General features: G+C 42.4%; 1 protein-coding gene across 3 annotated transcripts in view; it reads right to left on the bottom strand.

Moving 5' to 3' along the window:
- Stumps (DBB domain-containing protein stumps) overlaps positions 1–20,347 on the bottom strand; it is a 52,784-nt gene extending 32,437 nt beyond the window's left edge. The window contains exons 1-5 of one of the 3 annotated variants that reach the window (XR_013082101.1): positions 18,872–20,345; positions 10,428–10,480; positions 6,779–7,241; positions 5,631–5,825; positions 5,258–5,529 (exon numbers count right to left, since the gene is read on the bottom strand). Coding sequence is in view for 2 of the 3 variants with exons in the window: in XM_076786471.1 (XP_076642586.1) it covers positions 5,258–5,529; positions 5,631–5,825; positions 6,779–7,241; positions 10,428–10,437 (940 nt within the window). In the remaining variant the exon portion in view is untranslated. Of the gene's footprint in view, positions 1–5,257; positions 5,530–5,630; positions 5,826–6,778; positions 7,242–10,427; positions 10,481–18,871 lie in introns of all 3 variants that reach the window. The other 2 variants (XM_076786471.1, XM_076786472.1) reach the window with 2 other exon arrangements.
- Between the last annotated feature and the right edge of the window lie 1,179 nt (positions 20,348–21,526).

Raw genomic sequence — 21,526 nt, 5'->3', positions numbered from 1 at the left:
CCGTTCCTCATCCCCTAACTAAAGGGTTGTTCAACCTCTCCCCTAGTCAACGCCTTCAAGACAAATGTCAGGAATACACGTTTTCCTGTCAGAGCTGCACCGGAATTAAAGACTGTCGCTCGTGTCTCCTCGTTAGCGTCGTTTACATCGACAGCTCCAGAAGTCGTAAACACGACGATTGTTAGATAGCGCGGCGCTATACATTGCAGAAGAACGAACGCGTGTCAACAGAGTTTGTTTGAACGACACCCGAAGACAACGTGTCACGACACCGGATGCAAGATGGCGCGGTTCCGCAGAGCCGGATGCACCGGTTCTTTCGTCGGACTCGTATACAGTTTATCCTGCCACTACGTGCCCTCCCTACCCTGGCCAAGCAACGAGAAAAATACATTAAAGTGGAGTGTATCCTTTCGACGGCTCGCACGGATCGGCCGACGTGACAGTGTCAACAAATGAACGAAAACTTCCGGCACGGACGCGGAGCAACGACGATCTCGTCACTGTCAATATTAAACAGTAGCTCGTGGCTGATTTCGGACGGCCCATCGGCAGTCCGGCTTCGTGCTAATCGTAAATTCGCCAACTTTTGTTTTCTATCGCCCTCGACAGTTTTTACTTTCCATTCTGCATGTCAAACACGACCATTTTTACATGAATTTATTTATGATTATTCTCCAACGAATTTATTTATCATCACCTTCAAGTCCATTCATGATCATTTCCATATACGTTAATTCTTTACCAGTTTAAAATGGGGCCATCTTGCCAATTTCAAAATGAATACATTTATGACCATTTCAGATCACGTCTTCTTATGACCATTTTAAAATCAGTCTACTTACGATCATTTTAGAATGAGTCTACTTATGATCATTTTAAAATGTGTCCCTTCATGACCGTTTTCGATTGAGCCTCCTTATGACCATTTTAAAATGAATGTGCTTACAACCATTTTAAAATGAATGTGCTTACGACCACTTTAAAACGAGTCTACTTACGAGCATTTTAGAATGAGTCTACTTACGAGCATTTTAGAATGAGTCTGCTTACGACCATTTTAAAGTGGCTCTCTTCATGACCATTTTAAAACGAGTAGGTATATTTATGACCATCTCAAAATGAGTACGACTGTTTCGAAATTAGTCGATTTATGACGATTTTAAGATGAGTTCGTTCATGATAATTTTAGATTGAGCATTCTTATGACCATTTTCGATTGAGCCCCCCGATGACCATTTTAAGATGAGTCTGTCTACGATCGTGTCAAAGCAGTGATATAAATCAGCGATGAAGTTTCACTCTCTTTTTAGTCCTTTAGCTTCGGTATCGATCTCCAACGTTAATAGAATATGAAATATTGTAGCAGGAATACCCGAATCGTTCTAGTCGGGGAAAATGGAAGCGGACAGAGGTTCCATTCCGTCGTATCGACGTTCGCAACAAGCTCCTTTCTCCTTTATTTGTTTCGTCCGGTCTCCATCGAAGTTATTTATGTATTATATTTTCCGGCTCGAATCACCGGCGGTTTGATATTTCAAATAAATGTCTCGTACATCTAGTGACGGCGGATACAATATAAATCGATCGATAATCGGGCCAGCGGGGGAGAAAAGCTTGCAATCTTGTTTTCCCTCATCCGTTCTCGGCCTCGAAACGAATTTTTTTCTCTCGACTTCTTCGACGACTGCAATTACAGACGTCGCTTCGTCGAATCGAGGACTCTCGTCGGCTGCACGGATATCCACGCTTCATTTCCGGCTTTAATCGGAGGCTGGAGAGCATACCCGGGCTGCAAAAACTCCTCGAATACCGATTTCGAGCTCATTAAACACCGGGAGTTGTTAAACTAACGAGAATTGTTCGTCGCACGTTGCTGCATCCGTTCAACATTTTTACGAAATAATGATTTGCGTACCTGTAGATTTTTCTTGTAGAAAAAATGATATCGAAACAATTTCTCTACACAGAGCGAACAAGGAGCTGCTGGTTCTGAATTTTGAAACGTCAATTTGTTGTCTGAATTTTTTCTAATTATTTTTAACTATCGGGTCTATTTGAAAGCTTGAATTTAAATTTTCGTGGCAGATTTCAATTCGGTTGTTGTACATGTTGGATGTGCTCGACCATTTTTTTAGGCGTTTCATTGTGCAGATATTTATATTCAGCTTTGTGGGACAGCGAATAGTGCAGGCCGCTGCAGTTCTGCCGGCGCGTTCGTTGGAATTGACTCGAAACAGAATAGCAGAGTGCACTCCGTGCGTTTGACGTCCATAGAACGTAATGGCGCTGAAAATCTTGCTTTTACTCTTCGCGACAGAGCAATGAATGCTCAAACATATATCGTAGCGTCGCGTAACCTGCAATTTGCTATCAACTGACCTAAAATTGCTTGTAAACGATACTAGTTACCCGCAACGAGGCAACGATCTCTCAGCGTGCAACTGGAAAAACGATAGTACACTTGTCACGCAATCTGTCCAATAAACTGGCTCCTATACGAATCACCGAGACAGGACGTTTCTGAACCAATTTTCACTGTAAAATCCCTTCGGATTAAAACAAGATAAACATTTCAACAGCCGAGCTGTGCTTTATCCTGACTTTTTATAAATTCGAAGCAGTGGAAACTACGAAAGAATTTAAAGAAGCTATTACAGTTTCTGTATTTTCCAAAAAAATAATAGAACGTGAAATGGATTTGCTTCAGAAAATTTTGAAGATCCACAATCTACCGATCACGATTAATATAGACATTTCCTTGCATTCGAAAAATTTGCATACGTATCATAATTGCTCCACAGTCGTTGATATAAACTCTGGCTATGTTTGCTCGTGGGTGATCGTAGAGGGTCCCGTAAAACATGAACCCTTCAAAATCAATTTTTAGATCCCGCTTCGCATTCGAGTAGCGTCGCGACGCTTATGATCCGGTAGCCGGTTGTACGTGCGACTGCATCGATCATGCTCGATCATTTCGGAAGCCCCGGAAGGCCCCGGCGTCGCAAATTAATCAACGAGGGAAGGGACGCGTGAGACACGTGGACGACATAATTTCCAGGAGCCGCGAGCGGATCACGTGGAATTAATGTGTTCCACGGGCCCGGGAGTCAACGTTGGATCGACAGATCACGTAACGCCGTAAATTTCACGATACCTCCCCCAAGTTTCGGCCGGCTCGATCGGCCATAGATCGGAAAGCGACGATCGTTCCACGGAATACTAAAGGTACTGGGTTTCCGGGGACGTTTCCCTTGTGTCGTTCGCACACGTACACGCGCAGGGCCAGAGATTATCTGCGAGCCGATCAAAGATCACCGGATATCCTTTAGGACCGCGATTTCCTAAGTGTGTTTTTCAAAAAACAGACCTTGCCACTTTGCTTCTTCGTTATTATATAATTTTTCAATCGCTTCTCGACCTTCTTTCTCCAGGAAATTTTTTAGTTGACAACTCGAGCTCGTTCCACATCTCGACTTTTATAAAGTGATCCATGAGAGTTGGAATTTGCGTAAAGATACAATGGTTACCCAAGAAGGTAGAAATCTACAGTAATTTGCTGTTTGTCGACAGGAACGATGAACAAATTGTTAAAATCAAGCGACCATGATTCTTTATAAATGTTCTATAAATTCTCCGCAACCGTTCATAACTGTTACGGGAGTCAACTTGTTGAGATGTCTTGTGCTCTTTTTATATGTGCACGTGCATAATTTTCTGCAAAGCACGTTTGGACTGTAATTTGAAAAAAAGTGAGGGATAGGAATAAGTAACTATTGTAATGATTTTTAGTAAGTTTAAGAAAGAGGACTGTTGAACCGTATCACATTTAATACTAATCTAAGTATTTTCCACAAGAAATTAAAACGCTAATTTTCAATTCTTTTAATTCAACGTTTCTCCAAAAAACGTATTAAAAATCATGATGAAATCGAATAACTGTCACATCATTTTATTAAAATGCCGTGAAGTTTTTCACCGTTCCCGGCGTTCTAAAATGAAATTCCGGAAAAATCGGGGACGTCGGAGAGAAGCTGTCGGCGGATTCATAAAAATTCATGGAGAAAGTTAAAATTTCCGCCGGCAAAAGTGAAATTCAATCGACCGGGGTGTCTGGGCGTTCCGAAGTCATCGAGTTACCGGGTTCGTGCAATTTCACCCCAATTCGAGGATTGTCTGAACCCATGGGCATGCTCTCGATCCCGTGGCATGAAAAATCCTCGCGACCGGAGTGAGCTCGATTCGACGTGTCGGGTTTTGGTCGCTCTTGATCGAGTCGAGTCGAGTCGATCGAAGCCGGTCGTTCAGCCGGCTCGAATTCGTAACGAGGCTTTTGTACGTGATTCGGACGCGGGCGATGCGGGCGTGCAAAGCGGAATCAGGCCCGTGGGAATGCGTCGGACAGTTGTTGCATTCGTTCGAGTGCCCGGGATAATTACCGCTCCGATTGATCGACAAGGAGGAAAGAATGGACCGCGGATTCCGAATAAAAATTGCTGCGGAGAGCTGCGTGAGAATCAAACGCCGACTTTTTCGTCGCTGATCCATTGGGTGGTCAGGCCCGAGATGATTTTAATTTGTTTGGTCGATGGTGATTTGTGAGATTATTCATTAGCTGATTTTAATTCGAAAACTGTGTCTGTGACGTTCCAGGTTTTTTCATTGAATTTTCTTAAGCATCGGAAAATGTATTAGATAGACACTTTAGATCAATTATCACAAATGAAATAGATGGACGATGTCTTTAAACGTTGGGTCACAATGGACCCAGATACCGTTGTCTAAGAGTTACGAATTGGTGACTGTCGTTTACAGTGGTGATATCTTTTTCGTAGATTAAAAGAAACCAAAGATCGTTTTACAATCAATGGGATCGACTGCGTTTGAAAAATCTTTCAATTAAAATTGTGTAAGTATGTTTGCATAAATAAATGTTCGCAGACCGCGGTAACGCAGAAATCTGTCATTTGCTAGGAATCATTCGTCTCGTTTCCAACTTCTGACGCTCAAAACGCTGAAACACTGTCACTGATTAATGTAGCTGCGCTCTGCGAGACTCGGAGGCGTGGCTAGAAGAATAATTAATTGATTAAACCTGACGCAGACTTCTGCTCCCTTCAAATGGCAGACCATTTACCTCGTCAACAACGCCAGCGGCAGTACGAACAATGTAATCATGTTCTCTAAATCAAGGCAAGTAGAACTTGCTAATGTTCGTCTAGTGTTGTCTCGTCTAGTAATCTGTCGAGTTACTCACCCTTGCTGGAGGAGCTTCGATGTCTCCTGCGCCTTGTCCTGCTGCAGGATCTTCCTGCTCTGTCCTCAACACCATCGACAGTGTCTACGGGCGCAGGTGGTGCCATGGTGTCGGGTTCTACCATGGCAGTGGTGTTGTGAGCTTGTCTTCTGGCAACGTTGTCTTTGGAAGTGGCTCCTCGATCTTTTCCGAGGAAAGTGCCTATCGAGTGTCTCCTTCGACCTGCTGCTGCCGATCCTGGCGCAGGTAGCGTCGAGGAGAGATTGTAATACCTGAAATGCGTTTACGATTTCAGTATTTGGTAGTCGTGAAATATCATGAAAATTTATGTTAGTTTGAATCGGTGAAAATTGAATTAGATTTGATCACTGACCTAGCATCGTCAACGCCGATGAACACTTCGCTAGAGTCAGGATCATCGTCGTCGTCGTCGTCATCGTCGTGGCGGTGACTGTCCCTGGCCAAACCACAGTACACCATGTCGTTGGAGAGCAGCTCGCTGGCTGACTTCAGGACTGCTCTACTTCGGCCTGGTCGTCTTCTGTCGTTCTCCGAGTGGGAGTGAGACCTGTTGGTTAGAATGAATTGTTAGATCGTTCGGTTAAAACATTATTCCTCCCACTGTTCCTTCCGGTATTTGTTATATAGTATCGCATGAATACTTAACCCCCCTTTGCACTCGTAACTATTTTAACTCCGAAGCCAAACATTTCTTCCGACTTAGAATATTTCCATTTTGTATGATTTTTTTTTTTATTTTATGCATATGAAACTACTGATACAAACCTCATACGATACTTAACTGTTTAGTAATTTATTAGATGCAAACTTTAATATTGTACATAATATTTTGAATATTGGTCTATAGTCAGTTTTTGATGACGCCTCAAACTCGCTGTTCGAGTGCTAAGGGTTGATATAAGAACTGTGTCGCAATTTGACTCAGAATTTCAGAAACTTCTTTTACTATTTTGTTCAAATTCAAATAGGTTACATTCGTTGGAGTTTTGGATCGGAGAAAATATGTCCCATTTTACACAAGAAATTATGGGAGAGAACTGTTAGGTGCTCCTGGGCGGTCGGTGACCCATCTTTCTCGGTACCATGTACCTAAATCGTTTAACCTGGAGTACCATAGGCTCTTCCCCCTCAAAGCTTACATAAAACTGAACGTAAATCTGTGTAATCGACCTGCATTTTAAAGACTTCTATCATTACATTACCACTCCAGTTACAGGAAATCCTAGGTCTATTTTCACGTAGCACTTCAAGGACGTGTCCTAATATTCTTAATTTACGATTACTGATATTGCGAAGATGCCTTGACGAGGAGTGTTTCAAATTTATTTCTTTGGGTATACATTCTCGTTACTTTTATAAAGTAACATAAAATAGTCAGTTCTAGTGCCCCGTAAACCTAATCCCAATTGTTTCGCGGTTGGCAGTAACGAAATGAATTTATTTTGATGAAGTACTATTAAATATATGAACAACTGTTCAAATCGAGCTGAACATACACACCTGTGGGGCAGGTAGGGCGAAGGTGGCGCAACATCCGACGGCCTGGGGTCGCCCTTGAGGAACTGCTGGGTCCTCTCGTTATCAGCATTGGCGCTGACCGATCTGAACAGGTTCCTGAAGCTCCTCCTCTGGCAGGCTCCACCATGGTTTCCGTTTCCGTGAACAATGCCATTTCTGGACAACATGGGGACTCGTTCCTCGGTGGGCGTCGACGGCGTCGATGCACCGGAAGCGCTGCTCCTGTTGCTCTCCTGGTGCATCAAGGTTGTACTAGCCGTGGACGTCGAGACTGTGCTTGCCGAGGACGTGGCGCCCATCTTGCAAGCCCTTCGACGGAACAGGGCCGTCAAACCCGTTGGCCCTTTAGCTGGCGGTGAAAAAGCCACGTTCGTTGTCGACGTCGCCGGCGTCGCGGTGCTCGACGACGCAGCCCCGCTCGACAACGAGAAGTACGAGGGGTTGTCTGTGAACATACGGGCCCGAAGTCATAGAGTCTGGCCAACTTGATCAACCGAGGACGCTTCCGGTTTGGTCTAACTTGACCCTTCGACCCGGATCATCGATCTTTTTGAGTTTCCTCGAATTCCAATTCGCAAATATAAGGATCACGTGGCGTGAGAATTTTTTTAAGTCCTGCGGGAGGTCATCAGAACTGTCTCTGAGGTCTGTGATGTCTGTACGAGTCTGTAGAATACCCTAATCGAAGATTACTTTGAAGAAAACACTACGACTAGTTCTAGAATCGTCAGAGTCGATTGTGCACTATGAACTCGCGCGAATCACTGTATTTCAAGATACTATTTTGGTGCAGATGATAGCAAGGTTTATTCAATCTCGTTCCCAGAGTCACCAGACCCAGTTCTCCATTTTAATCGAAAGATTCTACGATCCCCAGAGTCGGCTCGTTGCAAGAAACATCATGCCGTAAGTCGTTCCATATGTCATCAAAGTTGACTATGCACTTTGATCTTCAGTTGGTCTTCCAAGACCGAGGATCAAGCGTCTTTAACGTATATAATCAAAAGACTGACTCCGACCTCCTTTCTACAGTGATCAAACCTTTCGCCACACTGCAAACAGACATAAATCTAGTCTTCAATATGGAGTTTTGTTACAGGATATCCTCGGTGTCCAAAACGATTCCTCCAATCAGCAATCAGACATGAACGCACTCAACATCCATTGATAAATTAGCAAAAAGATCCTCTTCAGCCACAAGGTTCAAACACGAAATAAGGTAGCCTAAGCTGAACGGGACGTCGAGGATCCTCTTCTATCACAATATTCAAACACAAACAAAACTGGTTTAAGGTGAACTAATCAAGGGACATCAGGGATCCTGCTTTTCTGTTAAAAATCGATCGAATGCCTCAGGAAGACGACGATCACTGGATCACTGGATCACTTCTGCGGACTATGGTTCTGGGGAACCAGATTCGGAGTAAATCCGCTGGTAAAACAAAAGGTTCACTTGACTAGACGAACACGAGGTCCACCTGAGACTGCTCGTGTGCGAGATACACGATGTCCATAGGACGCCATGAACGATTCGAACGGCTAGTGGGGGGATGGACCGGACGTTGTATTGTCCCCACCCCATAAACCAGAAGCGAGGAACGAGGCAGACGTACACGGCACCGGAAGTTCGCCAGCGTCGCTCACGATCCACGCGTTATTACTCTTCGAAGATGAATCGACCTGGCGAGAGGAGCTGCCGAGAGTAACCATCAGGAAACGGGGGGGGGGGGGGGGGGGGGGGAGCACAGCCAAGTTTCCTGTGAACGAGTTTCACCGGCCGGGGAACCCGGCTTGTGAAAATATTTTTGGAAATCGGTGACCTTTCGACCCGTTTCCACGATCCTCAGCTGTCCCAACAGAGGTTCCGCTGGGATCTTCCTGCGGGTCGTGGAACAGGGCTAGGTCTGGTTCGTTAGACGCTCTGAACGGAGCCTGGAGACCGTGAAAATGACCCAAAAAAAAGTTTACAGGAAATTACAGACATAATCCGAATTTTCAACGTTTACGAAAGTGAAAACCTTTCCAGACGAAAATAGGTGTGTCGAACAGAGGCTGGAGCAAACATTCTCAAATGGAAAACTATGAGGTGTCACTAAAACTTGCTCTATACCATTACTCAAACTACTTTTTACACTACAAAATTTGTTCGTATCTCATATTAAGATAAACGACTCGAACGAATCACTCAATCGTAAAAGTAGGAAGAAGCGAGTGTAAGGGAGAATTGAATCAGCTAATGTTTGAAGAGTGTCAGAAGGGGATCGAGTGTATCCAACGCGGAGGATCACAGAAGAATCCGTGAAATTTGCGTGGTCGACAGGCATTACGTGATCGGAGTGTGAGAATCTAAAGGAGAACGGTTCCCAAGTACGTTCGCCGCGTACGAATTCGTGTCTCGATTCACCGATCGTCGATCGAGATCTCTCGTCAGATTCCACCTGTTTTCCCTGCCTTCCACGAACGTGTTCGAAAACTTAAGAGGCTCTTTCGGACCGGCTTAAAGCGGCGAGCAGATCTTCGAACCTCTCCTCCTTCCATCGGAGCGCGAACGCAAGGGGCAAGTTTCGAATTTCGTACTCGGGAATCGAAAGCCAAAGAGACCGCTGCCTTTCTAGTCGAGGATCCATCGAGCATCGTGCAAGTCGGAAAAAAGACTTCAAAGAGGCTACACCGCGATGGGGGAAAATTTCCACCCCTTTTTTTGAAAATCGACTACTTGGAAAAAGCGAAGAAATCGGCACCATGAATGATGAAAACGTCCGCAAGTGGGAATCGGTGATTTTTCTTTGCATCTTTCATTCGTTTGGAATTGGAAAATTGAGAGTGATAATACAGTACTGAGTTTCAAAATTTGGGACACTCTTTGCTATTATTAGACTGCGGATGTTTGTGAAGTTTTCAATATTTGTAGGCAAATTTTAAGAAAGTGGATTCAAATGAAATCTTATTTTCGGTGGTGGTAGCCTTTGTAGATTCGAAATAAATAGAAATCGTACTGAAATCTATTGAATTTTATATTCTAGCATTTTTTTTTAACATTTCCAGATGCCGTGGATGCATAAAGATCCGCAGCCTAGCTATTATATTATTTTCCCACAAAATCTATACACTATCTGTACATTCGAATTGTAGCTTTTATCCGCCACTTAATTTATTTTAAAATTACTTAATTTTGAAACTATATAATTCTACATACAATTGAATATTATACCCAGTGTATACCTGGTATTTCTAGTGCTAAAAACATCCAACTAACATCTTTATTTAAGCTTCTTACTAAAAAAACAGTGTACTTAATAGAATAAATTCCTAAGTGCATACTTTATACACGAAATTTAGTAGGGACAGAGTCTTTTTAAGAACGTGAAGATAAATCATGGAATCATGGTAGGAATTTTTTTTCAATCTTGAGAGGACGAGGATCACGTGTCAGGGATACACAGAAAGTTTTCGACAGCGTACGCTACTGGATCCTACGAAATGGAGAAAACGAGAAACGCATCGACAGGGCGGTACAACACGGTAGCATGATACGTGGTCGCGTGATTGTGCGTGAAACACGTGACCCGGGTGCGAATGCGTCCTCGGGATGGGTGGGTGGCGATTGGTCCAAGAACGGGTAAAAGCTTACCGACTGCCATGGTGACCCGTTGCACGAGAAACCGCTGCTGACAATCCGATAGTCTGAAACAGTGAAAACAGCATTGAGTCGCCGATGCTATCGCAAACATTGTTCGATTTGATAAAACACTATTTTTCCGTTTAAACCTTGCGCATAAAATAGGTACGTTAAATGCAATGCAGAAGCAATAATGAGTTATAGATCATTGAATCCTATACTGTGGGATTATTTGACAATTTTTCAAGAATTCAAGCAGTAAAGTTCGACTGCAGCGTGCTAAATACGATGTACAAACGATGTACGATGTTTTGCATCTTCACAATGTTTTTGTATCTCCAGCAAGAGTAAGTCTCAAAGCTGAGCAAAGGGTCTAGCAGGATAACGGCAACGATTTTTATCGGTATTGTGTGGACAACAATGGTTTTAGGTTGAAAGATAATCCCCCAAAATTTCAAGTCGCTAACCCTTCGTTTAACGATAATGTGAGGGTAAATATCCTTAACTGTATCATTTTTTTTCTCGGTTGTTAATTAAGATATTCAGACGGAACAAGAACGAAAATATTCGAACTTACCTCCTTCATATCATATATTTTTTTCACAATTGTGATCAAATTATTAAGGGTAGAAAAAAATTACTTAATTTTTTAGGGGTGGAGGTTGCAAGCAACCCTTCGAGTGACCACTTCCAAAAAATTCAAGAACAATGTTCTGTTACCTATTTAATATAAATGACTGACAACGCTGTAATGGATTTTCCGGAAATGACTGAGAAAGATTTGAATCAGTATAATTAATATAGGCACAGTAATTGAGTCCCTTACCCTAGATCCATATAAACACAGCTCAACAAAGAGAATCAATGCAATTTGACCTAACAAATTCGGAGGGAATCGAGCAGAAATTTTCACGATAAAAAAGACCTGGTTTAACCCACCCCAAAATTGCCAAAAAAATATATCTAAGCCAAAAAAGAACGAGGAAAACAAACTGCCGAAGCCTCTATGCATTTTTCTCTCGGCTGCAGTCCATCAACGAGCAGGATCGATCAATCCCCGTCCGTGTCGATCAATTTTCCGCCGAAATTTTCGGCGATTGGAATTCCACCCCCTGACAGAAGCAAAAAAAAAAGAGGAACAAAGGAATTTATGGGTGAAAAAAAAAGGAAGGCAAACGGAGGGAAGAAGGAAGCGATTTTTCATCTCGATCTTGATCGGAGTGTCTCGATCATGGCCCGCTTTACCACCCCATCGCGATGCTTTCAGCGTCAGTTTCATTCATCGCTGAAAATACGCACGAATATTATATTTAGCACGGATGCAGGGAGACGCGTGTCGCGCGACAACCACGACAGGTTTATGGTGGCATGGTGGCAGCACGGGGTGGTGGCACGGGGCGAAGGGGGATGGGATCGGGCACGGGCCGTCTCATTCACGTTTTATCTACGCGATATTGGCCAGAGATCTCGGGGACTCCCGTTCATCTTCAACCTTTCCTCCTTCATTCTTGAACGAGTGCCGGCGGGACGCGTTCCCGAGTCTCGCGATCTCCAAACGAAACTGTCCCTCGCGAATTTCACCTCTTTTAATAACTTCCCGCCGTTTATACTCGGCGAGAATAATTTTTAAACTGAACTTCTAGACTTCGGAGATGGTCCTTGGAATTTTTACTTTTCTCAGAATATTGTTTTCCAACTGTGTAGGTTAATTTTCCGAAATGCATTTCTCACAATTGTGGATCAAATTCGTTGGAGATGTTCTTCAGAATGTACATTTTTCTGAGAATATTTTTCACTTGTGTTTTACATTCTTTAAAAATGTTCTCCAGAGTCTGAACATTTCTGAGGATACTTTTCACGTGAAGGAAATTTTCCACAATTTTTGTTCGGTTAACATGTGAAACTATGTGTGTAGATTAATCTGAATGAACACTGTCTGTACTTATTTTATTAATAAAATTGAAATCACCCTGAAAATCAACTAAACCAGCAGTCTATCTGAATACAATCTTCTGAACAAAATGATCATTCAGAAAAATCAATTTTGACGTCGAGTTAAACAATTTTGATATTAAACATTTTATCAAGAAAGCTAAAAAGACTGTTCTAGACTTACATCATTAACATATCGGACACGCTAGAAGGGCATAGCAATTTCCACTCGCATGCTTCAGCGGCGCGATCCGACTTTGAAGTGTTACCGTTCGGAAGTATAATTATTCCCCGACATGCCACCATAACTTTCCACGTGATAGTGCTAAGTAAATGCGCAACTGTACCTGCATGCACCTCGTTTGCATCCGGCAGGAAAGGATGAAGTTGCACAGTTGCATGGAAACCGCCCATTACGCCCGGTTCCTGAATTTTCGAACAATAAAGCCGGGATTCTCCAAACTTGTAGCGTAACCGAACATCACTGGGAATTTTCATCGTTCTCGAGTATTGTATGTATACGGAGAGTATGCACAATATTCTCGTAACAATGAAACTGATGAAATAATTCCAGTCTAACTTGTTCTTGCCAGAGGGTAATTAATTTTGTAGCGAATTACGGATTTAATTAAATTTTAGTGGGGCGTCGCTATCCCCTCTTCCAGTATTTCGTTTTTTACCGGCTTCATCCATTTCGGTGATACACTATTTTATAACAAAGATAATTCTGCTTTAATTAAGGACGACCACGTTCAGAGAAAATTTCTCGGGACACCCTGAAGAGCACACGGTGTCCCCTTACCTGGCGGGGAAATCCCGGGGATCGGTTTTAATCTTTGAACTCGAGCTATTCAAAAGAATCTAATTAGAATGATCTGTGTCCTTGCTAATTTTAATAATCCTTTCATCTTCCTGCTTTACCTGTTCCGTCTTTAATTTTTGTTCTTGATAGAGACTAGGTATTTTCATTGCAACAGTTTCAATTTTATATTTTGTCGAAGATATTTTCAAATTATTCCTGTATTTCTGCTTTTTAAATTTTCTGGAGGAATTTGTATTTTTTTTTCAAGTCACGCTGTTTGCGTCTAGTCGGGTGTAACTACTAACACGAATTAGGAATTTGGGTCAAATAAACTAAATGAACTTCTTCTTGGGTCCTGAGATATATTCTGCTTGCCAGGGGAAATCCCAGTGGCCAACGACGTGTCTACAATCTTCTGGGCCCCGAGCGAGTTCCTCTTCAATTCTACATAAGAATCTACCTTAACTATGTTTAAAATAAACTTTAATTGATGACCTGCAGACAGACACCTATAAAGAACTGTGAAAGGATAGTTCAGTTTCATATTATTTGCAATATAAAATATTTCAACAAATTATTGAAAATTATTTCGTCAATCTCAATGTACGATGTTCGAGGATACTGTAAATATTAACTTTTCATTCTCCGGATTTTTATTCAAGATGAAAATTGTCTGCATTAATTGCGAGGTACAGAAGTTACATAGACATTCATTTCCAAGATTTTCAGATTGCTTAAACGTTTTCACGGTTTTCTGATTCATCTGGTAATTTTTGTTATAAATGCATAAAATCCGTATTGCTCGCTGAAACCCGTATCAGACATTAAAGACCAACGCTTACGGTTTCGGTGTACCGTAAAAAAGTTTACAGTCTAAGGGTTAAGACAGTGCAGCAATAAGGGTTGCACCAGGGAAAACAGGGTGCAGAAACATAGTTCGAGACCCGTTTCTTCGAAATTTCTCGCTCGAATTCCACTATAGAAGCTCTCCGAGTTACTGGTTGATGGCAGCAACCAGAGTTGCTACTATTTTCGTGGCGGCTTCCGACGAAGACAGAGAGTCGTCGAGAGCGTGCCAGAAGCGGACGGAAGAGAGGGAGAAGAAGAGCGAGAGAGAGAGAGAGAGAGAGAGAGACTACTCTCGGGTTATCGTTCCCATGAAAGCTCAAGCACTCTGATTTACTCCCCTGTCCAAATGGATCAGCTGATGGGACGAATCACGGCGGAACGATGCGCGCGAGCTTCTCGTCTTCGATGCAATGTTGCTCCGCTGCTGGTGCATCGCTACGCTTCGCGCTCACGGCTTTGCCTTTTTCACTTTACGCTCCCTTAACCCCCGCGTCCTTCAAGGTTTTCGGGTAACGGATCAACCGGAGGGAAAGCAGAATTTTTAACACTAAACCGACCGAGCCTTAAAACTAACCGACACGTATTGCTTTATAAAAATTACAAGATTCTTTTAGACTACTGAAGATACTTTAATTCGATCATTTCTTTCGAAAGCATCCGTATAATTTCAAGAATTCTGAAATAAAAAATTTGGATGGTTTAGCGTTCAGCCGAAGGCTTCTCGGAACCTCGTTCTCGCCGTTGTTTGTTGTGTTAAATACCTCTGCCAAGTTTCGCCGAAACATACTTTGTTGAAAGAAGTATCAAAACATACCGCCGAAACGAATTCTTCAAAAATATTTTCTGTACTTTTTCAAACTCAATTTACAGTCTGACGATAATCTGAAAAATTGAAGGATTCTTCCACGCTTTTTGTGGTTTTCTCAACAAACATACCGGCGAATTTTTATGAAAGTTTATTAGTTTAAAAAGAGAAGAAGGTTGTATGTGTTTTGTAAGCGGTTGTTGTTATGGTGAACAATTGCCTTTTTCAATCAGGGTCAATTGGGAGCAACGTTATTAGAAATCGTTAAATGCTAATCGCAGTTTCTACGAGGACCGGTTGCCGCAAAAGCATACGATCCCGTTTAAAAATACATTGCCGAGCGTCGAAACGTTGAAAGATACGACCTTGGAACGACAGCGACCTGCCAATCACAATATTTGCCACTTCGACTTAAACGACTTCATTCGATGGAGTTTTGTCGCGTTGTTCAGAACACTTGACACTTTCATTGCGATAATTAGATCCCGCATTGGACTTGTCTTGACATTGTCAATCTGCTCTTAATTGCCGATATTGCTGGTCCTCCATGTTCTTTTTCTTTCCTGTACCCTCCAACAAGAACAATAAAAATCGTCTGTTTACTATTTAATGTAAAATTGGAAATTCCATCTGCAATTCTATGATTAAAGAAAAATGTCACTCCCAAAAAAAAAAAAAACGGAATTTACAGTTCTTTTCCTCAGTCATATTTTCCAATTTAAAGTTTTCTTATCGTCCTCCAATAAAAATAATAAAAATCTATTCGTTCGTCATTTTCTTAATTTTATTATGCAAATCCTTACGATCATTCTGTCATGGATGTTTCCCAGATTTAAAATGAAACTCGCGATTCTCTCCAGAATTGAATCGGACAAAAATGGCACGATTCCGCGGAGAGAGTTTCGCGTTTAAATTCCTCGTCAAACAGGATCACTGCATGCGCCGTTTGAACAGTACAAAACGGCATTTCGAGACGGGCCGGGCCGGGCCGGGTCGGGCTGGGATTTCCGCAAAATGGATCCGCATGCAAAGCAGTCGAAACGTTTCTTCGCCGTTCTATTTCTGCCTCAAGGTGAGAAAGAAGTTCACCGCGATGGTGGGTCAACCCGAACCGCGTTTAACTCGCGCGCCAGATGCACCTGCTCTTTTTCCGAGACGCGTGCACGACAGCCAACAAGACTTAAAAAAAAAAAAAAAAAGAAAAAGAAATGAATGCATCCTGAGCCGATACGCACGTGTTACCCCTCGCCAGGCGTGCACGCGTAAAAAGCGAGAGCGCGTGCACGGCTCGTTCCTTTGAATGTGCGGATCGCTCATTAACATGAGAGACCGCAAATTAAGCCGATCCGGAAATCAGCGAACCGTGTGGACGACCTCGCTTGCCCCCTTTTTTCTGTGGCTCGTGCGCCACTTTGTTCGCGCCTCACAAAGAAATCGCTTCTACTCGCGAAATTTCCACCCTTTCTTGTCCATAATTAATGAAATTATTCTATACACGTCCGTAATACAACAAGCACTCTGTCGAAAATACACACAGTGTCCATACAAGATATCATCCCTTAAGAGATTAATTATTTCGTCTGTATTAAATGTCATCCCCTAATGAATTATTCTGTCCGCATAAAGCACTATTCTTAGATAAACGAATTAAATAGAATTTTGATTGATAAAATATTTTTTGTCTGTACAAAATGTCACCCCTTGGTTTACGGCCGGGGCTTCAAGTCCAAGTGAATTTGGAAACCGTACCAGCTTGTATAAAAATAATATTTGTAGTCCAATCGTCGCGTCATCGTCGAAAATCGATCGTGGAACGATTCGATCGCAATACATAGGTTACCTTTCGATTCGTACGCGACACGCATTTTTAAACGCATTGTTTGCAGCTTACGCAACAGATTGGCGCTTACGGCACCGTCGTCGCGGATCAAAGGACTGCATACACACGTCCAATCGAATCGGGCGACCCTCTTATTAAGGTCTGCCAATGCTGTTATAAAATCGTTACTAGAAAATAAAATACAAACAGCAAAATATTTACGTAAAATCTGTATTCTCTACGAAATTGTCCGAAGGGAATCTCTTAACAAAATTACTACTACTTCTACTATCGCCAGCAGAAATCGTACGTAATTTTTTAATCTTGCAAGAGTCAGATTAAAATACAATCTCCGACCTCAGCTATCAAAATCTCCGAGAGAAATCACGTGTATAATTTTTTAATCTTGCCAGGGTCAGATTAAAGCACAATCTTCGCGTACCAATCGAAAGCGAGAAAAACGGCGAGGAGAAAAATGATGGGGGTTCGTTAGTCTCGTTATTACAGTTCGCGATGCACGGCCGAAGGAAAAAAGAAAAGGGGAGTACACGCGCACGCAAATAGGACTCGCATCGAGGTCGGAGTTTGAAAGTCCGAAACGAAAACTCGAGGGAACGATTTCGCGCGTTTCGCCCGAGCAGCGTCTGGTTAGGTTCGGCTGTCAGGTTCGATCTATTAATATACACGGTGGGCCGCTCGGCTAATTCCTAATGGAATATTCGTACGGTTTTCTCGGCTCGTGGACGCCTTAACGGGCAATGCAACGAACACACGCGAAAAATACTCGACTCCATTAAAAACCCAAGGCTCCGAGTTTCACTCCTTTTAAAAAACCACTGTGGATCATAATGACTCCCCACCTCGAAATATTCACCGATGCTTCCGCATTTGATTCAATGGAATCACTAAGATCAAAGCGACAGCTTCAAACGTGACGTATTCTTAATGAGATTAATTTTTAATACTTTACTATTTCATCTTTGGGAATTGTTGATATTTTGTGGATTAAATTGAACCAAGATTGGCACCCCCAATTCCAGGGGATTAAGAGAAAAGAAAATTGTATTGACACTAAATTAGTTTATATAGTTCTACGGTTATGAGAATGTTGTACCTCTTTAATAAAATTGAAGGAGAAACGATTCCTCTTCCCGAAAAGCGACAGTCACCCGATCAGCTGATCGTCCACGTGCTCGGCGTTCCTCGCGAATAATATTCCTACCCGCGCACGCGAAATTATGCTCTAGTTTCGGGGAATACATATTTCGCGTTGCTCACCACCGACGAAAATAAAGCCGCCTTACGGTCATCGCTCAGAGCCGAGGAATTTCGATGGTCAGCAGATATTAACGTTCACTGAACGTTTTCTTTGAAAACACGTCCGGAGAATTATGTGAGTAGAGGATTATTAAAATCGACGAGACTAGCAACAACCGCTAAATTTACTGGTGCACAACAGCGAAGCATAACTCTACAATAATCCCGAGAATTAAGCACTTTAATCTTTAGCCATTCCTGAGAAAGAAAATGGCGGGTACTATGTTCAATTATAAACTACACTATACACGGCCCATTAAGGAGATAAAAAGAATCTCTTCTACACGAAGAAATATATTCTGAAAAATTTCTTGTTGGATTCTCAAATGATTTCAAGTTTCTAATTTTAGCTTCTATGAAATCTGTGTTCTATAAACATAAGCAATCTCCCCGGAAAATTTCAAGTTTATAATGTATTCAATTTACTGTATTTTATTTGATTACTGTACTTTATTTTAAACAGAGGCTCTGGTAAAGAACACTTTTGATTTTCGATTCGACGAAATAGCCCCCATAAAATCTGTGTTCTACAAGCATATGCAATCCCCTCAGAAAAGTTGAAGTTTTTATTGTGTTCAATCTACTGTATTTTATTTGAGTGAGTTGCCTGTATTTTACTTGATTGGATCTACTGTATTTTATCTTAAACAGAAGCTCTAGTAAAGAACACTTTTGATTTTCGATTCGACGAAATAGCCCCGATAAAATCTGTGTTCTACAAACATATGCAATCCCCTCAGAAAATTTGAAGTTTTTATTGTGTTCAGTCTACTGTACTTTATTTGATTCGACCTACTGTATCTCTCTTGAAGTAGAAGTTCTAGTAAAGAACACATTTGATTTTCGATTCGACGAAATAGCCCCCATAAAATCTGTACTGTACACACACACACCGGCAATCAGCCGATAGCAAACGTCGTCGATTCGCTCACCTTATAATCCTACGGGAGCGATTCGTCGGAGCAACTCCAGCGACTCATTCTTCCCCCGTTTTCTCTTCAGGTCGCCGATAAATCCTCGAGCACGTAACGACCTTTAGTCTTCCGCAAATTTCCCAGCGATAGTTAGCCAAGTTTTCTTTTTTTTTTTTGATTTCTCGAGGAACAGTTGTCGAGCGGCAATCAATCAGTCGGGTAGCCGGTCGCGCGATTAAGTCAAAGCGTTTCGTCGGAAATAACACTCAGCAACGCGGAAGTTTTTGTTTCTTCGCGGCGAGAGAGCGCATCAAGGGTCGCATTGTTCGTCGCCCTTCCCTCCTTTTTCTGCCCCTTGAAAAGCGATAGATCGAAACGGACCGATACGGGCTTCGAAACGTTCAACGACGTTCCCATCAGCCTCCGCTTCTCTCGCACGATCCTTTCTTCATCAAACTTCATAAAACTGTTCTCCAACGTCACTTTCTTTTCCGCCAGAACTGTTTTCACTTGGTCCCTCTTTGTTTGAAATTCCTCCAAGTTTTCCTTCGAGAAATGTAAACTCGAGAGCCAGAGTTTCGGGCCTCTATCTTTAGATAACAGTCCGCCGCAAACTTCTGTTCAAACAGCTGTTGGGAAATGTTTATACGTCGATCGAAACTCGGAGCGATTCTTCAGCGCGTTCTTCCCTCGATCGAGGAAGAAAATCTAATTCGAACTGTCCGCGAGCGAAGAGGTGGTCGATCGTTCTGCTTCATGAGATTCGAATTTCTTTAAATTGTTAACACAAGTGGCAAACCAATTCGGTTTGATCTACGTAAAAATTGTCCGTGGAAGTTCACAGTGGCTCCGCACACACTCCCGCGAGCGACAACTGCTCGACGACAGCAGCGCACCAGTTCAAAATCTTCTCCTCCTCGAACCTTGTCAAACCATTACCAACACACGAATCCTACGAAATAAAACGAAACAAAACTGAATCAAACACTTTCAAAGTCCTTCCCAACCTGCAGCAACTGCTCCGATCATATCAACAATCCCACGATACTGTCGCAACAGTCTTCAAGTTCCATCTGCATTCAAACACAGGCAAACGCAGCCATTCAGCGCTCGACAGTCTTCAAGTTTCTTTCTTGCGGGTGGTTCGAATTGCCTTCAAACGCGGGCAAACACAGTTACCACTTGGTAATCTTCAACGTTCTCTTCTTGTTCGCGGACGTTTCCGAGGAGGGAAATAAAAATCGGCGATACAGGAGGCGAGGTTGGATCTAGCCGGACGGTAACTGTCGAATGATCTTCGTCTTCGAGGGGACTCCTCGTGTTCTTGCGGGCCGGGGTTGGAAGGAGGACCGGCGCGCATACACGGCCCAACACTTCACGGAATACTGACAAGTCAGGGCAGAAGAGGAGCCCGCGACGATGCCATGTGACCGTCATTCGTGCTCTCCTTCTCTTCTCTTCACTGCCACCACCCACGCATCTGGCAGTGCCCGAAGAAACGCCCATGTGCGCCGGCAGCGTTATTTCGAGATAAACAAGGAGGGCCCCGAACCAAGTAAAAAGGGAGACACCGGGGGTTTGTTCCTCTAAAGGCGAGAAACACGCGGCCGATACTAAATATAATTAACCCTCGACGGTCTATAACCTAACCGCCACGGACCGGGGATGCCGGAACGGAGCCCCATGCGGGGACATTTTCGACGAGGAATATTTCCTTGACGATAAATTGATCGTTTCGATGATCGGGAAATCATGCTGGCCCTGGTCTCCGTGTCTCAGTTATAAAAACTTTGGCGCACCCACTGAAAAGATTTAAGTGCCCTACGGTCGATGCGAATTAGATTTTTTTCGCTGTGAGATTTGGCTTGTTGATCAATTTATGGCACCTTACGAAAAGATTGCATTGCTTTTCTTATGGTTTAATGGGATTTCACTTGTTCGTATATAGATGTTTTAAAATTGTAGATTAAATTAATTTAAATCAATAAGATGAAAATTAACAAAAATATTTGCTTTGGGCTATTTCACCTTTTGCATCTGTCTGCGTGATGATAGTATACATTTATATTACAGTGTATGTTCGTAGTAGGCTTTTAAGGGCTTCCTCGAGTGTATGAATAAATGAAGCAACACTCGTGAACATATTTCATCGAACGTACAGCATATCTGATAAAACTTGCTCGAGCGAGAGTGGAGATGCAAATTTCAGTCTTATCATTAACCGTTTTTGTAAACCACGCAGTGTCCAATATATTTCGTCTTTTAAACGAATATAAATATTAACGTTGATGGGTAAGACACTTCTAAATTTTGTTTCACTTCATCCATTTGTTATGGACGTCTGTATAAGAATTTAATTAGCGTTGCAATTAGCTTGTTCAATATGGTAAACAATATATTGAATCGACTCAATAAATTGAATTGGTAGCTAGCGATTATCCATGCCCCGCTGCGCCGATGCGGCATCCGTATCAAAGGGAGAGACGGATCGATTGAATTAATTTTAATTACATCCGTTGTAAGCTTCACTAATTCTTTATACTTTAGTATTCGACGTCGCAATCCCTTTTAATTTCTATTATGCTAATGCGTCCGTTCAAAACGACATCTACAACTCGTATACGAAATTAATTATACGAAATTAAAATGCATGAAACATATTCAAAGATTCCA

The sequence above is a fragment of the Halictus rubicundus genome, chromosome 4 (genome assembly GCF_050948215.1).
Source record: "Halictus rubicundus isolate RS-2024b chromosome 4, iyHalRubi1_principal, whole genome shotgun sequence".
Lineage (NCBI taxonomy): Eukaryota > Metazoa > Arthropoda > Insecta > Hymenoptera > Halictidae > Halictus > Halictus rubicundus.
This window is presented reverse-complemented; position numbering and strand designations above follow the sequence as displayed.